This window comes from Dermacentor silvarum, chromosome 7 (genome assembly GCF_013339745.2).
Source record: "Dermacentor silvarum isolate Dsil-2018 chromosome 7, BIME_Dsil_1.4, whole genome shotgun sequence".
Lineage (NCBI taxonomy): Eukaryota > Metazoa > Arthropoda > Arachnida > Ixodida > Ixodidae > Dermacentor > Dermacentor silvarum.
The window spans coordinates 95,566,136-95,587,864 of record NC_051160.1 but is presented as its reverse complement, the minus strand read 5'-3'; the positions used below and the strand labels follow the sequence as shown (position 1 = coordinate 95,587,864).

The 21,729-nt window shown below is 45.5% G+C and overlaps 1 protein-coding gene across 1 annotated transcript; it reads right to left on the bottom strand.

The window, feature by feature from the left end:
- Positions 1-487: 487 nt before the first annotated feature.
- LOC119459643 (uncharacterized) lies at positions 488-21,447 on the bottom strand. The gene is made up of 4 exons (XM_037721320.2): positions 21,282-21,447; positions 17,212-17,348; positions 17,075-17,142; positions 488-864 (listed from the first exon to the last, which is right to left on the bottom strand). The coding sequence occupies exons 1-4, from the start codon at positions 21,390-21,392 to the stop codon at positions 671-673; spliced, it is 510 nt and encodes a 169-aa protein (XP_037577248.1). The 5' UTR covers positions 21,393-21,447; the 3' UTR covers positions 488-670.
- Between the last annotated feature and the right edge of the window lie 282 nt (positions 21,448-21,729).

Here is a 21,729-nt window from a genome sequence, read left to right as displayed (position 1 = left end):
CAACATTCGTTTGGTGACATCTTCCTTGAGGGCTGCAGCATACTTTTAAGCCTTAGCTAAAAATAGCTGAAACATCCTGCATAGCCAATTGCCCTTCAATACTTCTAAGAAAAAAAGTTCGGGAGAGATTATGTAAAATATTCACCGAAGATATAATGGAAATTTAAGGGGAAATTTACAGCAATGGGTTGATCATGTTTGCCATTAGTTATGATGGAAATTGACAATATTTTGTTCCAGATGTAGAGACAAAATGCCAACCAGCCAGGCGATGTTACAACTTATCACGTGCTTTTTTATTGGCAAAGAAATGTGGTTTATACCATGAAAACAGGCGGAAATCGTTACATTCATCACGCATGGTGATGTCTGTTTCACTGTCCAACCACGATGTTTGCACAAAATTGGCTCACATTTGTAATATAGCACTAATCAGGAACCTACCTGAAGACCTATTATAGCCCTTAGCTGTCTTTAGGTGTCAGGGTGGTTGAAGATGGGTTGATATGATTGCTGACTTGGGATTTATTAACATGAAAAGCACATAGAAAATTTACATTTTTCCTTTTCATTGCGTATGAAAGTACGAAAGGCTCTTGTGAAAGTTCGGGTGAAGACGGATTGCAGTCTGGCTATTCTATCCGCGATGACGTGTTAAATCTACACCGACCTACGTGTAAAATTGTCGATCGTTCTTAACAAATGTTGCTTCAAATCTGTTGGTTCGAATTATGTATTGGCAGTTCGGCATATAAAGAAGCTGTCCTTGCTGCCCAATCTCATTGAAGCGTACCACACAGTCAATGTCAGGGCCGAATTCTGTGGAAGAATTTTTAATCCGGAGGTCAAACCATGGGTCGTAGTCTGGAAATAAAGGAAAAAAGTTAACGAAGAACGCATTAGATTTTATTATTTTGATAACGTCTACAATAAAAGCTTCATAGGAAACCTTATTAACCGAAAATTACAACTTCGAGCAGTAAGGAATGAGATGGCAACGTAGAAACTAATGCGAAAATTGAACAAGTTCGTTTGCTTGATCTATATTGTTAGCAGTATTATAGAGTTAATTTCCTGCATAAACTGATGATGTGCAATATTAGGCATACATTGAACACTTACTATATTACTTCCATATTTAAAGCTCCTTTATCTTTCCCTCACATCCCGCGCGGTAGGGTGTGCAGTGTATTAATTTTGCTCGTCTCACTTACTGTTGGCATGAAGCTAGTTACCACTAATAAAACACGTGATGATCATGCTGTATTTGGAACAAAATGCACGTTTTTAGTATGAAACGGAATCCATGCTTACAGCGGAAACGTATGACGCAATATTCTGCGTATTTTGTGGTGGTCAGTTTGATTATCACTCACCGGTACACAAAGCTTTATGCTGCTTTATTTTCGAACGACGCTATTTGTAGCTTGAGACTGCATCAGTTGATACATGATAATAAGGCAAAAATAGAAAAGTAAATTCTCGATGAGATATTTAGGATGAAAATATTATATGTTTTATATTTTCTGCATTTGTAACTTACGGTTCCGGGAAATTCTTTGATTTTCAGGCTGTGTTCATTGGAAATAGAGGAGTTTAGTGGACGTTTATGGCAGTTAATAATCTTTTCTACTTATTTCGTGAGCTGCATTGCGCTGAAGAATAAATAAATCACATTTTTAATATACAGCGGAATAATTTGCACAGGAGCAATTATAGTGAAATACGAGGTATAACTAACGCAATACTTTGTTGTATATTGAAGTATTTCTCACAGTTCCTTCACGATAGGGCACATAGAATATATAGTGGCATAATGTTTTCTCGTGGTCGAGCTTTCCATGTATGATGCGTTCATTATAGATGTGTCCCAGTGCGAAGCGGTTTAGAGATAATTATTCGGCGGAAGTTTAACACGTGGCCAGGTCTCCATATGGAGCAGTGTCTACATCTGGATGTTCGTAATTCTGATGAGCTGTCAGCGGCATGGTGAAGTTGCGCGTTTCGAGCGTAGATGGTTCATTCGTCGCGTCTATTGTTCCGACATTCAAATGCCTGTTTCTCATGACGGCTACTAAATGTCTCGAACCTTTCACGCACGAAGGATACTATAAGAAGGACGGTTACAGTGTTATGCTCTGCTTCACATTGTTCACAGCTTCTTTATTTACTAAGAATGCTTTTCGGTTTTGGAAGATCAGTTTCGTCCGCAAATTTCAAGACCACGTGGCGTTTATGTACAGTTAACTTCATACTTTTGTGGCAGGAGCTTCAGTGTTCATAAGGTCTAAAAACAAAAAGGAAGAACAACTTAAAAATAGGCTTTCTTGTGATTGAAACTGCCGACTACAACACGAAGTTTGCGTTAAACGTGCTTTTACGGTGAGATCCGCTTGTGAACCCAGCACGGAAGCAGCCATATAAGAAATGGCCTCAAATATTCAAAAACTAATATCTAAAGCATTCACTACCCGCTTAATATTGTCACGACTAAAGAAGACAATGAAGGGATGGACACGAGCGCAAGCATCTCTCTCGCCGAAGAAGTTAAAGTTGGCGCGGACAATTATTGCTGGGCCTTCAATATAGAGCCTGTGTTTGCTGTCGCACCACCGTCGTTCTGTGTGCCGTTTTTCGCATCTTGCGACACTGGTGGAGGTGCTGGGTACTCTCTGATGCCCGGAACTCCTGTGCGGAGTGCAACGCCCAGTTCTAACCCGCAACCAGTTCCTCCAGTGGACACTCCTGTCCACCGCTACAGTCGCCGACTGCGGGGCCTCAGCCCGGAGGTAATCTTCTTGGACAACTCCCCACCAACCGGACCTCTACCTAACGATATGGCAACAGCAGGACCTTCTCAGGTGACTCTGCAGCATCCTCAGACTCCCGAGACATTCCATGGTGATGTTTACGAGGACGTCGAAGATTGGCTCGCGCAATACGAGCGAGTCGCCAAGGCGAATCGGTGGACTGCAGAAGAAAAACTCTCACGCGTCTACTTCGCTCTGGCGGACAGCGCTCGTACGTGGTACGAGAACCGGGAAGCCACACTGACTTCCTGGAATGAGTTTCGACAGCAGCTTTCCACCACCTTCGCAAACAACGATCGTCGCGATTCTGCCCACCAACTAATCGAGTCGCGCATCCAGAAACCGAATGAGAGCGTCGCCATGTTTGCGGAGGACATGACACGCCTGTTCCGCCGCGCTGACCCAGAGATGCCGGAAGCAAAGAAAATCCGCCATCTGATGCGAGGCGTCAAGGAACAACTTTTCGCCGGTCTTCTTCGCAACCCACCGACAACCGTTGCGGAATTCATCTCGGAAGCTACGTCCATCGAACGAGCACTGCAACAACGTTGCCGACCCTTCGATCGCCCAGGCAACGCCTCGAGCAACGTTTCTGCTCTGGCTGCCGGCAATGAGCTTCGTGAGCTCATCCGGGAGGTTGTTCGTGAAGAGATTCGCAACCTCCTTGTGACCCCGCAGGAGTCAGTCGGGGCTTCTGTAGCAGAGGTTGTGCGACAAGAAATCAGGCAGGCATTCTCGTTGCCCGAATCCCTACCAGACCAACGGTCTCTGAACTACGCATCGGCTGTTCATCGTCCTCCTCCAGCAGCAGCCTACAACTCACAACCAATGGCTCGTGCTTTCAACGAGCCGGCATCCCCGCCGTACAACGCGCAGCCACTGACCACGCAACCTAGTGTACCTGTGGAAACATCGGCCTACTTCCCTCCGCAGACAACTACAGCTTGGCCGCAGAGGACGCCCACAAGTCGACCATTTGTTCGCAGGACGGAAATGTGGCGCACCGTCGACCGCCGTCCTTTGTGCTTTCATTGTGGAGAAGCCGGCCACGTTTACCGCTTTTGCCCGTATCGTGACCCCGGATACCAGAGCTTTCCACCCACCTTTCCTCGAGTTCGCTTCGAAAACAGGCGCTACGGTGACGATGTTGCTCCACGAGGACATCCGTTCACTCGTCGAACCCGCTCTCCGTCACCTGCACCGAGCTCTTCGCCGCAAGGTCGCAGTTACGCCGATGTAGTCAGGGGCGGCAGGTCCCCAAGCCCTCGTCGGGGAAACTAACAGAAGCGACCTTTGGGGGGGAGGTTGCCGACCGTCAAAATGCTTCAACACCCCCAACACTATCTGTGCAATCGGACAATATGCCTCTGCCGACCCCAAGGGAAGTCGTAAGTGCCGACCTCGCTGTTTTCATAGACGGACACCCAGTAACCGCGTTAGTAGATACTGGGGCCGATTTCTCAATAATTAGCCAGAAACTCTCCGATAACCTTAATAAAGTCAAGACGTCATGGACTGGTCCCCACATAAGAACGGCGGGAGGTCAATTGATGATCCCTACAGGCAAATGCACAGCCAGAATTGATATTGGTAACTCGACGTTTGTTGCAACTTTCGTTATATTGCTGGAGTGCTGCAGAGACGTGATACTGGGAATGGATTTTCTGCACGAATACGGCGCTATTATAAACATTCCGGACAGGTCGGTCACGTTTTGGATGAATGCAGATTTGGCCGTACCCTGTGTCGATCAGCGACGTGAGCATTTACGTATCTTCGAAGACGATGTGACCATCCCTCCGCACTCAAGCGCTCTTGTGCCTGTAACATGCGACTCGCCAAGGTGCTCCAGCATGATCGCCGAACAAATTCCTGGTCTGCTGTTTAGTCATGGCGTATCAGTTGCAAGAGGTGTAGTTGACATCACTCGCGGACAGACGGACGTCCTACTAACAAACTTTAGTCCTGAACGCCGGCATCTTACAAGAGGTATGGCAGTCGCGTACGTGGAAGAGCTGAATGAGGTTACCGACTGCATGACTGTTGAACAAGACGATTCCCCCGGTCTGCCGAACGTGCCTCTATCCGTTGATGTCGGCCCAAGTTTGCTACCTAAACAGAAAGAAAGACTCCTCGAGCTTATTGATGAGTTTCGGAACTGTTTCTCTTCGACGTCCAAAGTTGGCCAGACGCCACTGACCAAACATCGAATTATTACAGACGAAACGGCCATACCGATACGGCAAAACCCATACCGGGTGGCAGCGCGAGAACGCGAAGCGATAGAAAACCAGGTACAGAAAATGCTCCAAGATGACATTATCCAGCCGTCGAAAAGTCCTTGGGCATCCCCGGTAGTGTTAGTCAAGAAGAAGGATGGCAGCTTGCGCTTCTGCGTCGACTACCGCAAACTCAACCAGGTCACTAAGAAGGACGTTTACCCGCTACCCCGCATAGACGATTCTCTTGATAGACTACGGCATGCACGCTATTTCTCGTCGATGGATCTAAGGAGCGGCTATTGGCAAATAGAAGTAGATGAAAGAGACCGCGAGAAAACAGCATTCGTGACACCTGATGGCCTCTATGAATTTAGGGTACTTCCCTTCGGCTTGTGCTCCGCGCCGGCAACATTTCAGCGGCTAATGGACACCGTTTTATCAGGACTCAAGTGGCAAACGTGCTTAGTATATCTAGACGATGTGATTGTATTCTCTGCGACATTTGACGAGCACTTGAGGCGACTACGTGCTGTTTTTCAAGCCATACGGTCCGCCGGTCTCACGCTTAAGCCGGAAAAATGCCATTTTGGCTTCGAAGAGCTTCTTTTTCTAGGCCATGTTGTCAGTAATGATGGGGTACGGCCTGATCCGGAAAAGATAGCTGCCGTTGAACATTTTCCTGTGCCATCCGACAAAAAGGCAGTGAGACGCTTTTTAGGCTTATGCGCATATTACCGGCGTTTTATTCAGAACTTTTCACGCATTGCGTCGCCGTTGACACGCCTCACCAGAGAAGACGTAGCATTCGTATGGGATGAAGATCAGCAGAAAGCATTTGACGAGCTACGGCAACGCCTTCAAAATCCACCGGTCCTGGGACACTTCGATGAAGACGCCCCGACAGCAGTTCACACCGATGCCAGCAATATCGGCTTAGGAGCTGTACTTGTGCAGTGGCAAGACGGCGCTGAAAAAGTAATAGCTTATGCAAGTAGAAGCCTTTCCCGCACAGAGGAAAATTATTCCACCACAGAAAAAGAGTGTCTTGCGGTGGTTTGGGCGGTGATCAAATTTCGCCCATATTTGTACGGCCGCTCGTTTGCTGTCGTCAGTGACCACCACTCACTTTGCTGGCTGACGAACTTAAAAGACCCATCAGGACGATTGGCACGCTGGAGCCTTAAACTTCAAGAGTTCGACATGACTATTGTGTACAAGTCAGGAAAGCGGCATACGGACGCCGACTGCCTTTCTCGTGCCCCATTCGAACCTGCAAGTACAGAAGATGACGACGCTACAGCGTTTGTTGCCGTTGTCAACACGACTACGCTTGCACAGCAGCAACGCGAAGACCCAGAATTGGAGCCCATTATTAGCTTCCTGGAGGGTCGCACTTCCACTCTGCCAAAACGCTTTGGAAGAGGAGTTCCATCGTTTTGCTTACGCAACGACGTCCTCTATAAAGTGAACTTTTCTCCGAACGGCAGCCCCTACTTGCTCGTCGTCCCACCATCTCTCAGGAATGAAATATTGCAGGCATGCCATGATGAAGCAACATCCGGCCATTTGGGCTTCACACGAACGCTTTACAGAGTGAGACAAAAGTATTACTGGCCAAGATTGACGGCGACCGTTCAACAGTACGTCCGTACATGCCTTGATTGCCAACGGCGGAAAGTGCCAGCCGTCAAACCAGCAGGCTTCCTCCATCCCATCGAAGTACCCAGAACTCCATTTGCACAAGTCGGAATGGATCTGCTAGGCCCATTTCCAACTTCTGCTACGGGACACCGATGGATTATCGTAGCCACGGACTATCTAACGCGCTACGCCGAAACCAAAGCCCTGCCGCGGGGAACGGCCAGTGAAGCAGCTCGATTTTTTATAGAGAATGTTGTACTGAGACATGGCGCCCCCACAGTATTAATAACTGACAGAGGAACTGCATTCACAGCCGAGCTATTGGGCACAGTTTTAAGACTTAGTGGCACATCTCATCGGCAGGCAACGGCGTACCATCCGCAAACGAACGGACTCACGGAGCGCCTCAATAAGACACTTGCGGATATGCTTTGCATGTATGTTGATGTGGAGCATAAAAACTGGGACGAGATATTGCCATATGTCACCTTTGCATACAATACGGCTCAGCAGGAAACAACGAGGATGACACCGTTCCGCCTTCTCCACGGTCGCGATGTCACAACCATGCTCGACGCAATGTTGCCGCATGAACATGGATGCGATGGCGTCGAAACTGATGCTGACTACATCACTCAGCGTGCTGAAGAAGCCCGACAACTTGCACGCATACGTATTCGTCGGCAGCAGGAGTACGATGCAGGGCGCTATAACCTTCGCCACCGAAGAGTCTCCTACGAGCCTGGAGAGAGAGTTTGGGTCTGGACTCCCGTTCGCCATCGTGGCCTTTCAGAGAAACTACTGCGGCGGTATTTCGGTCCGTATAAAGTCATACGACGTCTCTCTGATGTCAACTATGAAGTCGTTTCCGATAGTCCACATTCCTCAAGGCGTCGACGGCATACACCGGAGATTGTGCACGTCGTCCGGATGAAGCCTTATTTGTCCGAATGAAATCACTGCAGCGTACGCGTGGAAAGATCCTGGCGTCGTCACGATAAAGCATCGGGACGATGCTTTCTTAGAAGGGAGGCAATGTCACGACTAAAGAAGACAATGAAGGGATGGACACGAGCGCAAGCATCTCTCTCGCCGAAGAAGTTAAAGTTGGCGCGGACAATTATTGCTGGGCCTTCAATATAGAGCCTGTGTTTGCTGTCGCACCACCGTCGTTCTGTGTGCCGTTTTTCGCATCTTGCGACGACGATGACACCCGTATTAAATTTACACGTACTAGTTTCGTTGCAGGCGCCCTGGATATGCAAGTCTCTTCAAAAGGTGGCAACACGATTACGGAATCCTCAACACGCTCAAATGGATAAAAGGCCTACTTTATTGCCTAAAAGTTCAAGTAAACTGGTGGTGGTGTTGTTGAATTCGCGTTGTTGGTCTTTTGCGAGAATGCACGGCACGAGCCGGAAGTGCAGAGGTGGCGAAAATTGAAAACTATGGTTTGTCCTCCGGCGCCCTCACTTAGACGGTTGCAAAGAGAGCGGCTAGGCTAGCAACAGCGTCCAGCGGCTTTCTTTCTGCGCACGAAAGGGAGTATTGAGCTGAAAGCGAGCATAGTGTCTTTGCCATTGTTTTCGAAATAATTTGGTGCAATAGGGCAACATAACAGAGGTTGAAATATTTTTCTGAAAATAATAATTCCAGCATGAGCCTCACTTGTGCGCATCTACGCATGCCACAAATATGTCACTTCGGAATATGGTCCCCATTTCGGTGCTCTTCAAATAGGCGTTTCGGGCTCATGAAGTGAAAGACAACGCACCGCCATACAAGGGTCTGACCATAACAATTCCGCAGCTTCCGTTTACGCTCATGTACATGAGCTGTTCCGCAGTGGAGAAGACAATATCTGGAATCAGAGATGTCAGTAGGTGAGAAAATACTGATCACGGCAAAGGGGCGCTGCTTTGTAGCTAGCAAAATTGAAACAACTATATAAAATCTACAGACAATGAAACCAAATTAAGCATAAGGAAGTATAAACCCTTTCTTATTGGAAATACAAAATTAGTTATAAGAAAATGGTAAATAGAGGACATTTTTCATATTCTGGGTTGAGAACCAGGGAAATAAAAGTCGAAGAAAGGAAACCATGCGTTCTGTGTGAAACGAATCTACAACTTCCGCAGGGCGCGTGTGGTACTCCACATTTAGCAAAATGTGACTGCTGTCCTGATGTCCACTTTCGTAGGTATTTGAGTGCTTGCAGTAAACATATCCCTGACAGTGTTACCCAACACCGCTGACGACTAAGACAGCGTACGTGGAAGAATAGTACAACGGCAGGTGTGATGTAGTTAGTGCTCTTTGAAAACAGGCAGGGAACCTCCAGTAATACCCCTGTCACATGGCACGTGTAACGTCATTCGTAGCAAATGAGATTGCGTGTTAATGTCATTTTTGTTGCTTCTACACGCGCATATAGTGAATGACATTCAGAGCTAATGGCATTTGCCCATTGAGTAAGTTTCCCGAACTCATTCACGCGCGAGTTCTGTAATCTCGACGACAGGGGCTTGACAAAAAATTACAAAATCGATAAGTTAAAACAAAATGCAACATATTTTCAAATAAACATCCAATGTTTACCATTGTATTGTTCACAAAATAGTGAAAGTATGTAAACAAGAAGCACAATTTGTTATTTCGTTATTATAGCAGCCTGCCGATAAACATTGCCATCAATTGCGAATGCCATTTTGTTTACCCGGGTAGAATGGGAACGCAAGACCGCAATGACATTCGGTATGAATGTCATTTACTGCAAATCACATTACATGTGCTGTGTGACAGGGGTATAAGCTTTCAACGGCTCTATTTTCTATTGGCGTGATTAGTATTCAACAATTCATTACATCAGTGTATTATTTCTCGGAATCGAGAAATCTGCGGAATGCAACTAAGCTCTCTGTGAGGCCTTGATACGAGAGGTGCTGAAGTCAAATCGGCACTTTTTATTTCCCCGGATTACGAAGCATGTTTAGGCATCTGGTAGCCGCGACATATTTTGAGGTAATCCTCCTTGAAAGTGACGCGCTTATCCTAGCTTTTTGGCAGCGCATGGTTGCCTGCATCATAAAAACATTTCTTCCTGTGTCGCAGCCATGATCGGACAGCCTCGTTGGCCTCATCGACACTGCTGAAGTGGGGGGCTGGCAGAAACTCTTCCTGTGATCCCAAGAAATGATAGTTACATGAATAAAGGAGACCACTACCATATCGTCATCATGTTGATCTTAAAATTTAGCGGGTATTTCAGTCCCTTTTAGAACTTCGTTCATGAGACACCCAATACGCGTTCGAAAACAATTGCAATCACAGGCTCGGTTGAAATCTTGTTTAGCACGTCAGTTAGGTACATAGCGACATCGCGCCCCACGGCGACTGGTATTCCGTCAAAGCATCACTAGCAGATGACACTGATGTGTATTTTTGTGCCTATACTACAAGGAATCCTCGTTTGAGTTGAGCGATCCTCGTCGAAGAAGTGACCAATGCAGTAAAAATGAGCTGTCATAGAGGCATTGAGGAATCTGAATGCAGGAACCATTCGTAAATGTCTGAGAATATGTCTGCACAAGTTTAACAACTACAATAATCATTGGCAATAAAAACGAAAAACGCCAATCTATAAGTGTGTGAAAATTAGACCTAATTTCTCCTGCGCAAATCGCTCGTTGCTTTGAGGAGCGCGATAATGCAGAATGACCAAGCTAATGCATATGCAGATGACTGGATCCTTTACTCTGCAATCGAAAGCCAGTTAGATCAAATTCATTAGAACGAGGCATTTGAAAGGGCACTTGGTGCGATAAATTGCAAATGTCGGTTAATTTTGAAAAGACCGTTTTCATGAAAATTTGCCATAAACGTAACCCTCTTAATTTCACATATTCAGCTTGTAGTGTTTTTCTGTTGGAAGTAGAACACGACAGGTATCTTGGCCTTTAGATTTGACATAACCTTAGCTGGACGAAACACATAAACACTGTAATTAGCTCAGATAATCATAAACTCTTCTATTTAGGACGAGCTTTCAAACTTTCTACTCCCGCTGTTCGCCTTATTGCGTTTCTGGGAATTGTTCAACCAACTTTAGATTATGCATCTATAACATGGTTGCCTTACACTTGTTAACCAAATTAGAAAAAATACAAAAGAGAGCGGTAAGATGAATTGAAAACAGCTTTTGGGCGAACTTCGGTCCACGCCATTATATAGCAAAAGCCTACCTACCAACGCTAACGTGAAGAAATCGTGTTTTGAGATTGAAATGTTTATTTCAGTTAGTTAAAGGGTACTAGAAGGTTGTGAAATTGTAAGAGCTTGTAACTGTAAGAACTTGAAATTGTAAGAAATTGAAAGAACTACTGTAGATATTTTCTTTCTCAACAGGACATGTCATAAGGCAGAGACACGCCTTGTCAATAACTCTCTTCTCCACCCGGAATGACACTTTTAAGTATTCGTTTTTTCCTAGGACAGTAATTGAATAGAACAAACTTACTAATGAAGTCGTTTCACAACCATCCTTAAACCTTTTTTCTGTACACCTCAAGCAGTTATTTGCCTCGCATGTCGTGCTAAGCTTGTTACATGCTTTCTTCCAATGAAGCATTGCGTTGCATTGCCAAAATTTGTACTTCCCTTCTCTGCACTTTCTTTTGTCCCAGTTGTTTTCCAAATTGCGAAACCCAAGAAATGTACCCCCATTCTGCTAAAACCTCATGTCGGGGTCGCAGTATTTATAAATAAAATACAACAAAGAAATACAAAATAATAAGGAGGTTAACCAGGTTAGAGCTCGTTTTCTGCCCTACACTAGGGGAGTCAAAAAGGAGAATATAGAAGAAAAATGACAGCAGATCCACGAGGTGAATGATGATGAGTGGGCGAAGCTCCGGAGGGAATCATCGGATCTCCCGCTTAAGGGGACGCTAGCACAAACGCGTTAGAAACGTGCAGTACTCTCTAGTAAGGGGGAGCGGCCACAGCGTCCTACGCAGCCATTTACACATGCCGGAACGTGCACCGCGTTTGCCGACGCCATCACATGACTGCTGAGAGAGTATACCCCCCGTATTCATAAACGCTCCTCGACTTGAACTTGACTTGCCACCGCTTTGGGCAGCGCGTTCGAAACGCGTTGAAGGTAAGGTGGAGAGGCCACAGCGGCTTACACCAGCTTCTTACACGGGCCGTAACGCGCTAGCACAAACGCGTTAGAAACGCGGCCTTTCGTTAATGTTGGGTATTTATAGCCATCGTGGTGCGTTTGTCCATGTCCGCTTCGTGGCGTAGTGGGCTAACGCCGCGCGCTCGGAAGCGAGGGGTCCCTGGTTCGATTCCGCGCTACGGACACAACTTCGGAATTTTTTAACACGAAAGTGTTTTATGCCGAGGTCCACCAAGACTTCACTGACGTATTTCCGTCACGGAAATACGTCAGCTTACAATGTACACGAACATAATACAAAGAAAGAAACCAGAAGAAAAAGTTCCACAAACATGCAAAATTTGGAAATCGAACCCACGACCTCTCGGTCCGCGACGATAGATCGCCGAGCGTTTAACCCATTGCGCCACAAACGCATTTGCAGAGAGCTACACAGACGCGCCTTATATATCTAACACTCCTCCGTGTACCCGCGCTCTTGCTCGGGGCGGTGCCGCCGCCTACGAGCAGAAAAGAGAAGTACTGCATTATGACACTAACGCGCACCGACAGTGAACGCTTCCGTGGTCTCAGCACTACGACGCCTCGATGCCAGCATTCGAAGGGACGCTGGCATCAAGAAGCACTACCAACGCCACCTAGGTGGCGTTTACCGTACTCAGCACAGCGGAGCGTGGCCTCCGCAATTAGCTCTGAAAATGTTTCTGAAGTTGATCGCGGAGGCTGCAATTACGACGCGCTGTACGCGCTGATTTGACTCGGTGACGATTCAGTTACGTGCTTTGTCTTGCGCGTTGTATTAGTGTGTCAGTTACGTGCTTCGTCTTTCGCGTTGTGCTAGCGTGTGCAGCGTAGTGCAGCTTTCATATGCACGACGGTTGCTGATGGTCATCGACGTTGGTAGTCGTGATGGAGGAGACGTGCCACCAGGCGTCAGCGTGGGTGCATCAACGCCTAAGGGCGCTTTAGCCACAAAACACCAATAGACATTATATATCAATGTGCAATAAACATTACACTACTTCTGTGAAGACACGTTTCACTTTCGTGTTCTATACCGATTCCTATATAAGAGGGATCAACCACATTTTTTCTCATTTTAACACGAAAGTGTTTTATGCCGGGGTCCACCAAGACTTCACTGACGTATTTCCGTCACGGAAATACGTCAGCTTACAATGTACACGAACATAATACAAAGAAAGAAACCAGAAGAAAAAGTTCCACAAACATGCAAAATTTGGAAATCGAACCCACGACCTCTCGGTCCGCGACGATAGATCGCCGAGCATTTAACCCATTGCGCCACAAACGCATTTGCAGAGAGCTACACAGACGCGCCTTATATATCTAACACTCCTCCGTGTACCCGCGCTCTTGCTCGGGGCGGTGCCGCCGCCTACGAGCAGAAAAGAGAAGTACTGCATTATGACACTAACGCGCACCGACAGTGAACGCTTCCGTGGTCTCAGCACTACGACGCCTCGATGCCAGCATTCGAAGGGACGCTGGCATCAAGAAGCACTACCAACGCCACCTAGGTGGCGTTTACCGTACTCAGCACAGCGGAGCGTGGCCTCCGCAATTAGCTCTGAAAATGTTTCTGAAGTTGATCGCGGAGGCTGCAATTACGACGCGCTGTACGCGCTGATTTGACTCGGTGACGATTCAGTTACGTGCTTTGTCTTGCGCGTTGTATTAGTGTGTCAGTTACGTGCTTCGTCTTTCGCGTTGTGCTAGCGTGTGCAGCGTAGTGCAGCTTCCATATGCACGACGGTTGCTCATGGTCATCGACGTTGGTAGTCGTGATGGAGGAGACGTGCCACCAGGCGTCAGCGTGGGTGCATCAACGCCTAAGGGCGCTTTAGCCACAAAACACCAATAGACATTATATATCAATGTGCAATAAACATTACACTACTTCTGTGAAGACACGTTTCACTTTCGTGTTCTATACCGATTCCTATATAAGAGGGATCAACCACATTTTTTTCTCAGACTGGTTACACACTACTACTACTACTACGACGGGGACGGAACGGGTGCCGCCATAAGGAGCTTCGCCCCTAAAAAACAGGAACTGATGCAGGCTCACGCAAGCTGAATTCATTGTGCATTCAAATGCTGTCACGCAGCCCCATTGTCTTTAAAATGCGCAGCAGTGCATTGGCTGCTTTCTGTATGAATGACAGTCGAGTCAATCTTCTCAAGATTTTTGTGAGTGAGCGCTCTGGCCTCCGGTATGCTTAACGAAGAAAAATAGTTAACCTGTTACTGCATTCGACATTGAGGAGAAGAAAGGAAGATGGCTAGCTGAGGTTGTACTTCGAGGGAGCATCGAAGCTGCTAGATAGGAAGAGATAGGTAGCTGGATCAACCAGGAATGTCTCGGCTTGCACCGAAATGTGCCTTGTTAAAATAATAACTGGAGACTATATATATGCGATATAATAAATAACTGAAGACCTTAAGCAGAAAGGTGTCAGAGTAGGTGTGGGGATACTTATGGAGAAAACAAAGTTAAAAGAAATCACCTAGCAAGTCTACAAGATGTCGTGATTCGTTTACTGCCTGTAGAAGCTCTGCAATAACCGTAAAACATGAAAGCTTCTGCTCACTGACGAAGTCAAAATTTCTTCGACTTTAGGTTCGTTGTTAGCACTGGGTCTGTGAACAAGAATTATTCTTTTCAGTTTGACCACTTCAACGTATGCAGCTTGCAACGAGGCAAGTCGACCTAGTAACGATGCGGTTCGAAATGTGCATTTAACCACTCCAAGGCAATGGGCCAAGGCATTGTGACTAAGAAACTGTGAAGCCACTGTGAACAACGATCTTCGCCATGGTGCTATGAATAAGGAACGGCGCTGTTGACAATGCAACGTTCAAAATATGCAGGTAACAGTGCCAGAGCACTAAGACGATAAAATTGTGAAGCCACTGCGCGCAAGGAACAATGCCAAGGCACTGTGAGCCAGAAACTGTGCGGATCGAATTGTGCAGCTAACAATGCCAATGCTTTGTGCTCTGGTCCGAAGAAGAAACTGTGACGGCATCTTGAACAAGGAACTGCGAAGGCAACGTGAACAAGAAGCGGTGTGGTTCACAATGTACGGTTAAAAACGCCAAGGCAACGTGCCAAGTTACGGTGATTAAGAAAGTGAAGGTACTGTGTACAAGGCACTGAAGAAGGAAGGGCGCGGTTCAAAATTTGCGTTCAAAATACCAAGGCATTACACCAAGCAAATGTTAACAAGCTCGCAGTGCACTGTGGTCTAAGAATAGTGCCAATGCACTGTGGAAAAATAACTGTGCACTTCTCAATGCACAGTTAATTAAAATGTGCGTTTCAGAATACCAAGGCATTATGCCCAAGCACTATTAACAAGGAACAATTTTGAGGAACAAGGAAGAGTGCTGTTTCAAATCGCACATGTCTATCCCATTCTGACGCCCTGGGCCTTTGCGTTGTTTCTGTTTAAGTGTGGCGTTGCATTCGACAGATTGACCAAAGGGTGTATGCTGGCATCAATTGCAAAACTGACATAATCATCATTCTGCAGGGTCATTTAGCCAGCGTGAGCATTGAAATGCTGTAAAGTAAGGCATCCCTGCACGAAAGTGTCTTCGTTTCAAACTCAAGAAGACCCATTGGGCTCAAGCGACTCGCTCACACGCTCATTGGGAAAGTCGTCTTCCGCGGCCTGCGCATGCGTTTTTCAACCGTAGTTGTTCGGCGCAGTTTGTCATGAAACAAAAGCAGCGAGACGATTCCCTGGACATTTGCATAAAATTCATGAACAAAGACATGGTAAAAATGAATTGGAAGCAACAAATTGGAGAGTCAGCTAATTACCAATCCATTCAACGAAGCCAGGTGCAACAACTAGGAGGGGCGGCGCTCCTTCTAAGCGAACATGTCGTGCCGTTTACCTGTTCCTTCGTCTCTCAGGGACAATGAGCATTGTGCTTCTCACTTTTTGCGTGCGAGGAATGAAAGCACACGTGTTGTGGTGCTCTTTCGTAAGAAAAGAGGCGACAAGGGCGCCTTCGGTCCACCTGTATGTGACTAGACAAACTCGGTTTGCCTGGTGTAGAGAATTGGGGAAGAGCAATGGGATTTAAGCAGACATGTTTTGTGTTGTGTATCCTGTGTGCAGACATTTCATGTACTCTGTAATCCTGCAACTAAGACTGTCCCTTGCCATATATATATATACTCAAGTTTCTCCTTAAAACAGCTAAATAAGCAAATTGTCGTTTTGCTTAACCCTCCCAATCCCTTAATTTCACGTCAACAAATCATTTTGTTCATGACCATACGGATGACGGCGATGGCCTACTTAGACTCCGGGTAACGCCATGATAATGGCTGTTCACTAATTCAAAGGCCACCTTTCGAGAACGTCTGACGGTGTAGGCTAGCTACCATCTCCGTGACGCGCGATATGTTACCACGTGCGTCTAGTCCAACAGTGGTACACAGTGCCAAGACATTGTTCACTAGCAACCTCAGTGCGTGCTCCGATAGATATAATAAAATCTGACTTGGTCAGTCCCTTTGTGTTGTATCTAATATGCCTTCTTAACCATACGAGTTTTCGTGCAACACTACATTATGGGACCATGTCTACGCAGTTATGAAGGAGAGTTATTAGCAAGGAACCCTTATCACGAGAAGCCAATGTAATAGAAATATAAGTAGAGTGGACCCTATATGGTAGCCTTATAGAAGTAAACACTGCCGCCTAATCATTAGCCTTGCAGAGTTTGGTATTATTGCATGCCACCACTAACGGCGTATGTATCTGAAACCTGACTGGTGCCGAGAATCTTGAGAAAAAGCTAAGGCGTAACAATAGGACAAGAAGGCAGCGTTGTGGATTGGAAAGGAAACTGGATTAAGTGATATTGCAGTTGATAATAAAATAGTGAAATGGAGATGGGTAGTCAAGTCAAATGGGTAGTCAAGTCAGATGGGTAGTCAAAGGATCCCTGACCTTGGTCGTTTGGAGCAACCATGCAGGTTTCAGAGAAAAGAAAGCGCCGTCGAAAGGGGTTTCTTGTTCGCTGTGAGCCAATTATTTCTAGAGACCGCGTATCACTAGTTAACTGATTATGTTTAAGCCGTATGCAAATAAATTTTGTATAAATTACTGAAATAATGCAGCAGTAGCAAATGCGAAATTGAAAACAGTGAGTGCTTGACTTGCCTTGAGGGCCGACGAACATCGCATTCTCATGCTCCGGGCTAAATGCTCCCATCATTTCATTTGTTACTCTGTCAAGGCATAAAATAAACATGTACAATGACGTGTGGAATGTTGTTTACTAAATGAAAACACCTTACTTGGTGATGCCGAAGAAATATGACCTGTGGAACAGGATGAAAGGGTCTGTCAAATTGTGCATTACGTCAACCCTACAGGGAAGATTGCCGTAGGAGGTCGTATTGTACGTCCAGATGGGTTCCGGCGTGTGCACAAACTGAAGTAAGAAAGGAGTCGATGATATCAAAATTTTATTCTCAGTAGTAATGCTTAACTGTTCATGTGAAAGTCTTAAATTTTACGTATGTAAAGATCCATAGCTTTTATATAGAAGGGCTTAGTCTAGTTATTCAGGGTTGTTATGATGTCATTGTTCGTAAAGGATCCATATAGTTAAGGAACACGGCCCATTTTCACTAAAGTTATCTTTCGGGAAAGTGTTTCTTAATTGGTATGCGTTCAGAAGCACGCTGCGTACTTTAACGACGTGGTAAAAAGACTTCGTGATAAAATGGACGCCCACGGCAACTGCTAATCACGGACAGCGTTCAGACAAGACGACATTTTTGTGTTACTGCCCGAATTCTTTTATTCGCGGTGATGGCTGGCTTTAGATGCAAAATATGTAAACGCCCAAAACTCATTATAGGTTATTTTTTATTGTTCTTAGAAGCGTATGGCATAGCAAACATAGAGACAGGAAGCACATCAAGCCGCGCGGTTTATTTTCTTGGAAGCGTCACTATGGCCCAGGTAGGTTAAACCTATTGCTTACCGCTACTGACCTCGATCACCATCAGTGATTTTTCGTAATACAATTAGCACTCCTTGAAACCTTGACCCAGTTTTCGGTATGTTTGCCTGTCTCAGTAGTAAATGATGCAAACTGTCACAAGAGTAGACGCGCATAAAGACAACAACATTTGCGGTCATTCTCCCTGAAGACCAGCACCGAACGCATTCTCCCGAATGCAACATCGCCGATACTGAATTCAGGCATCATGCTGCGTTCGCCCTAGACATTGTTTCAAAGGAACAAGAAAAGCGTTCAGCCTGTGTTGGGTGAAATGGTAGCTAAAGTGGCTAAACAGCGTTGCTTTTCCTCAGCCATACTGGCGCCGTTGGCGTCATACGTCTGGTCGAGTCTGACCTTGGAGGCAGAGCTGAAAGGAAATATATACAAGCTATGGCCATGTGCTATGACGCTGAGCTATATCCGACGACGCTTCCACACCAATGGTACTTACACATAAGTTTAGAAGTCGAGGAGAACCAGAGGTGCGGGAGGAGTGAGGGTGCGAATTAGCGCCATGAATTTTATCAACGTGCCTGCAGTTAGGTGTTTTCTTAGGTTTAAAAGGCTCTCAATTGCAATGTTACACATGTGTCGTGCTAGGAACTCTGCTTGTTGACAAAGAGTCCTGGGACAGCTACACATGTGCTGTCATTATAATTCCCTGGCAGGCAGTGCTTGAGACAACAGTGCTATGGGTCTCATGACGAAAAGAAAGACGAAAAAAAAATGCGACAAAGATTATGGAAATCCAATGCACATGTTGGAATCAGTGTGGAGGGAAGCTTTTGTGGAGCGATTAATCAGCATCAGCCTATGTTTATGTCGACTGCAGGGCGAAGGTCTCTCCCTGCGATCTCCAATTGCCCCTGTATTGCACTATCTGATTCCAACTTGGATGAATTTTCGATGACCAACGTTCGTCGAAAGCCTTTCGGGATCAAACACATGACTTAAATTTTCATGTGAGCACTGTGGGCATTCATTGCTGATCTAACGACATCAGGTTCCATTACTTTTCGCACTCAACGACGTAGAGCAGCTGCAGAAAATATATTAGGGGCGTTTAGGCCCTAAGTGCGAGAGAAATGCGTCAGCAGTACGTCGCACCTCTTTGAACTCCTGCATCTATAATTTAAGCCCCACTCACCAAATTGCAAAATGCTCCCCAGGAGTTCACACACACACACACACACACACACACACACACACACACACACACACACACACACACACACACACACACACACACACACACACACACACACACACACACACACATATATATATATATATATATATTGAAGAGGGAATATATATATATATATATATATATATATATACACGTGTGTCGAGCGCTCTACTGAAGAGTATTTTGCAATTTGGTGAACGCGGTTATATGCAGGTTGTCCCAGCTATCACGCAGCACGATTTAATAAAAGAGGAACGGCGTTACGGGAAGCCAACCTAGTGCGTATTGTTTCCTGTACAATGGAGTAGCCGCCAGTAATTTTTCGTTACTGATATTTAAATAATTAATTTTAATTAATTATCTAACTCGAGAAGTACTATCCTAATTATCAAAGTGTCAATGAGAAAGTTGTAGAGCAAGATGAAAAACTTGCGATACAGCTTTCTGTTGCTCAATACGTGCTGTGTTTTTCCGAGGGTGAAAGAAGCCCGCAAATACACGCAGAATTACCGCACGACTGGCCGCTCGAGACACTTTGCGTGTATTCGCGGGCTTCTTTCATTCTCGGAAAAATACATTTATGTAGCACGTATTCAGCAGCGGAAAGCCGTATCGGGAGTTTTTCATGTTGCTCAACAACTTTCTCATTGACACCTTGATAATTAGGACACTACTTCTCGAGTTAGATAAATATTTACAATTATTTAGGTAAATCTCAGTAACGAAAGAAATACTGGCGGCTACTCCACTGTACTGGAAACAATACGCACAAGGTTGGCTTCGCGTAACGACGTTCCTGTTTTTTTTAAATCGTGCTGCGTGATAGCTGGGACACCCTGTATATGTTACCCTAGGCATTACCCTAGTCAATAGAAAATGACACCCAAAAAAAGCATCGGGGAATTTAGCTGTGGTTGTCATTAAAATGTATAATGTAATAAAGAAAAGGGAAATGAAGGTAGACGAAAAGATAACTTGTCGCCGGTGGAAGCCGAACCCACAACCTCCGCAGTACGCGTGCGTTGCACTGGCAATTCTTCTACGGCGATGCCTATCAATCTGTCCACATACTTGGATCAAATTTACATTTGCGAGATCTAGCCCAGGAATTGTTAGCCAGCGCCACTCAGAGCTAAGGTGGGCGGATGTGGAAACTCCTTTTTTTTGCCCGATGACGTCACGTGACACGTGAACTTAGGAGAGCAGGCGCGTGGCTTAAAACCATAGTATGCTATCTAATGACGTCATGGCTGCCAGGTTGGAGACCCTCACTATGAATGAACAAGAATCGAGCCCCTAAATTTGCCTTCTCTTCTCGTTCATATTCTCGTTCATACGACGAGGAATCAGCAGTTACCAAGAGAAGCCAATATTAGATGGCGTCGAAATCCTACGTGCCTCTGATGACTCCTCCGGAATAACGCAAACAATTCTCCAAAGCAATCATTTAGTGCATCGCAAAGGCCGGAAACAATTGGAAACAATTGCAAAAGGAAGAAGACTTGACGGTCGCCATGTTTTCAACGTTACCTTTCACATGGTTTTCCGACAACACAGTTTTGCCGCTTCCGGCAGTCGGAAGACTGGCGTTAATGATATTTATTATTTGGGGTCTTAGTGTTGGTATGAATATGGCTTTACGCGCTTGATGCGAACTCCTCCACGCCGAAGAATGCGCCAAGTGGAATTAATTATCTGCGTAAATTTAATTACACCTGAGCCCTACCCAGTTGATTAGAAAGCTGGCATTAAAAATTAAAAAGTTATCAAAATCGTTCAATATAATGCTATTCCTTAATGAAGTCGGAGTGTTCTATAGATACAGACAGCCATAATAATATCCGCAGGCTCCATGTCGCGATTTATTTCCTTACAGGCACTACTTTTATGGTTTATTTGGTGAGAAAGGACAGGTATATACACAGAAACCCAGAGACGCTAGGCAAAGAAAGCCTCGCTTTAATAATATACATGCCTAATTAGAACCATATTAAGACATCTATGGTTTACACAGACTGAAAACATATATTTCATGCTTGGGTGAGACTAAGAATATAATTAGTGAGGGTGTCGCAATCAAAACCTTTTGTGGTCTAAACTTGCGTGTCTGCAGTCTCATTACTGAGTGTAACGTGAAAAAATGATTGCGATAGGAAAGTGTTTACCTTCTTAATGTCATAGTCTTCGGTCTCATATGGTGACCTACCAACGCTCCGGCACTGCAGGACTGTAATGAGAATTGGAAAGATCAGTAGTGTAAGATAGTGCATTTGCATTGCACTTTCTCCAACGGCGATTGTATTACTGGGTGTGTTACTACATATTCAGAAGGCACCTGTTGCTAACCAACACCTCCATGCGAGGCAATTGAAAGCCACGACGCATTAATGTGTATTGCATTTAACAATGATACTGAGGAAGAATATTACATTGTAGGACATAAATGCTTGCGTATCACATCGCGATGTCGAGGTCCTTTTTTTCGACTTTTTAATCTTGAATACTATGAAACCTGGGAGGATCGTGCGAAAAAGGATGGCTTTCATTTCCATTAAAAGTCGTGTATACTTGTATTTTCATGCGATGATGACAGCTTGGTGGTTATTTATTTCT

Coding starts and splice junctions, on each gene's coding strand:
- LOC119459643 (XM_037721320.2), bottom strand. CDS start 21,392: ATGCAAATGCACTATCTTACACTACTGATCTTTCCAATTCTCATTACA. Junction 17,349..21,281: donor AAGACTATGACATTAAGAAG/GTAAACACTTTC, acceptor TTCTTACTTCAG/TTTGTGCACACGCCGGAACC. Junction 865..17,074: donor GATGTTCGTCGGCCCTCAAG/GCAAGTCAAGCA, acceptor CTTTATTTCCAG/ACTACGACCCATGGTTTGAC.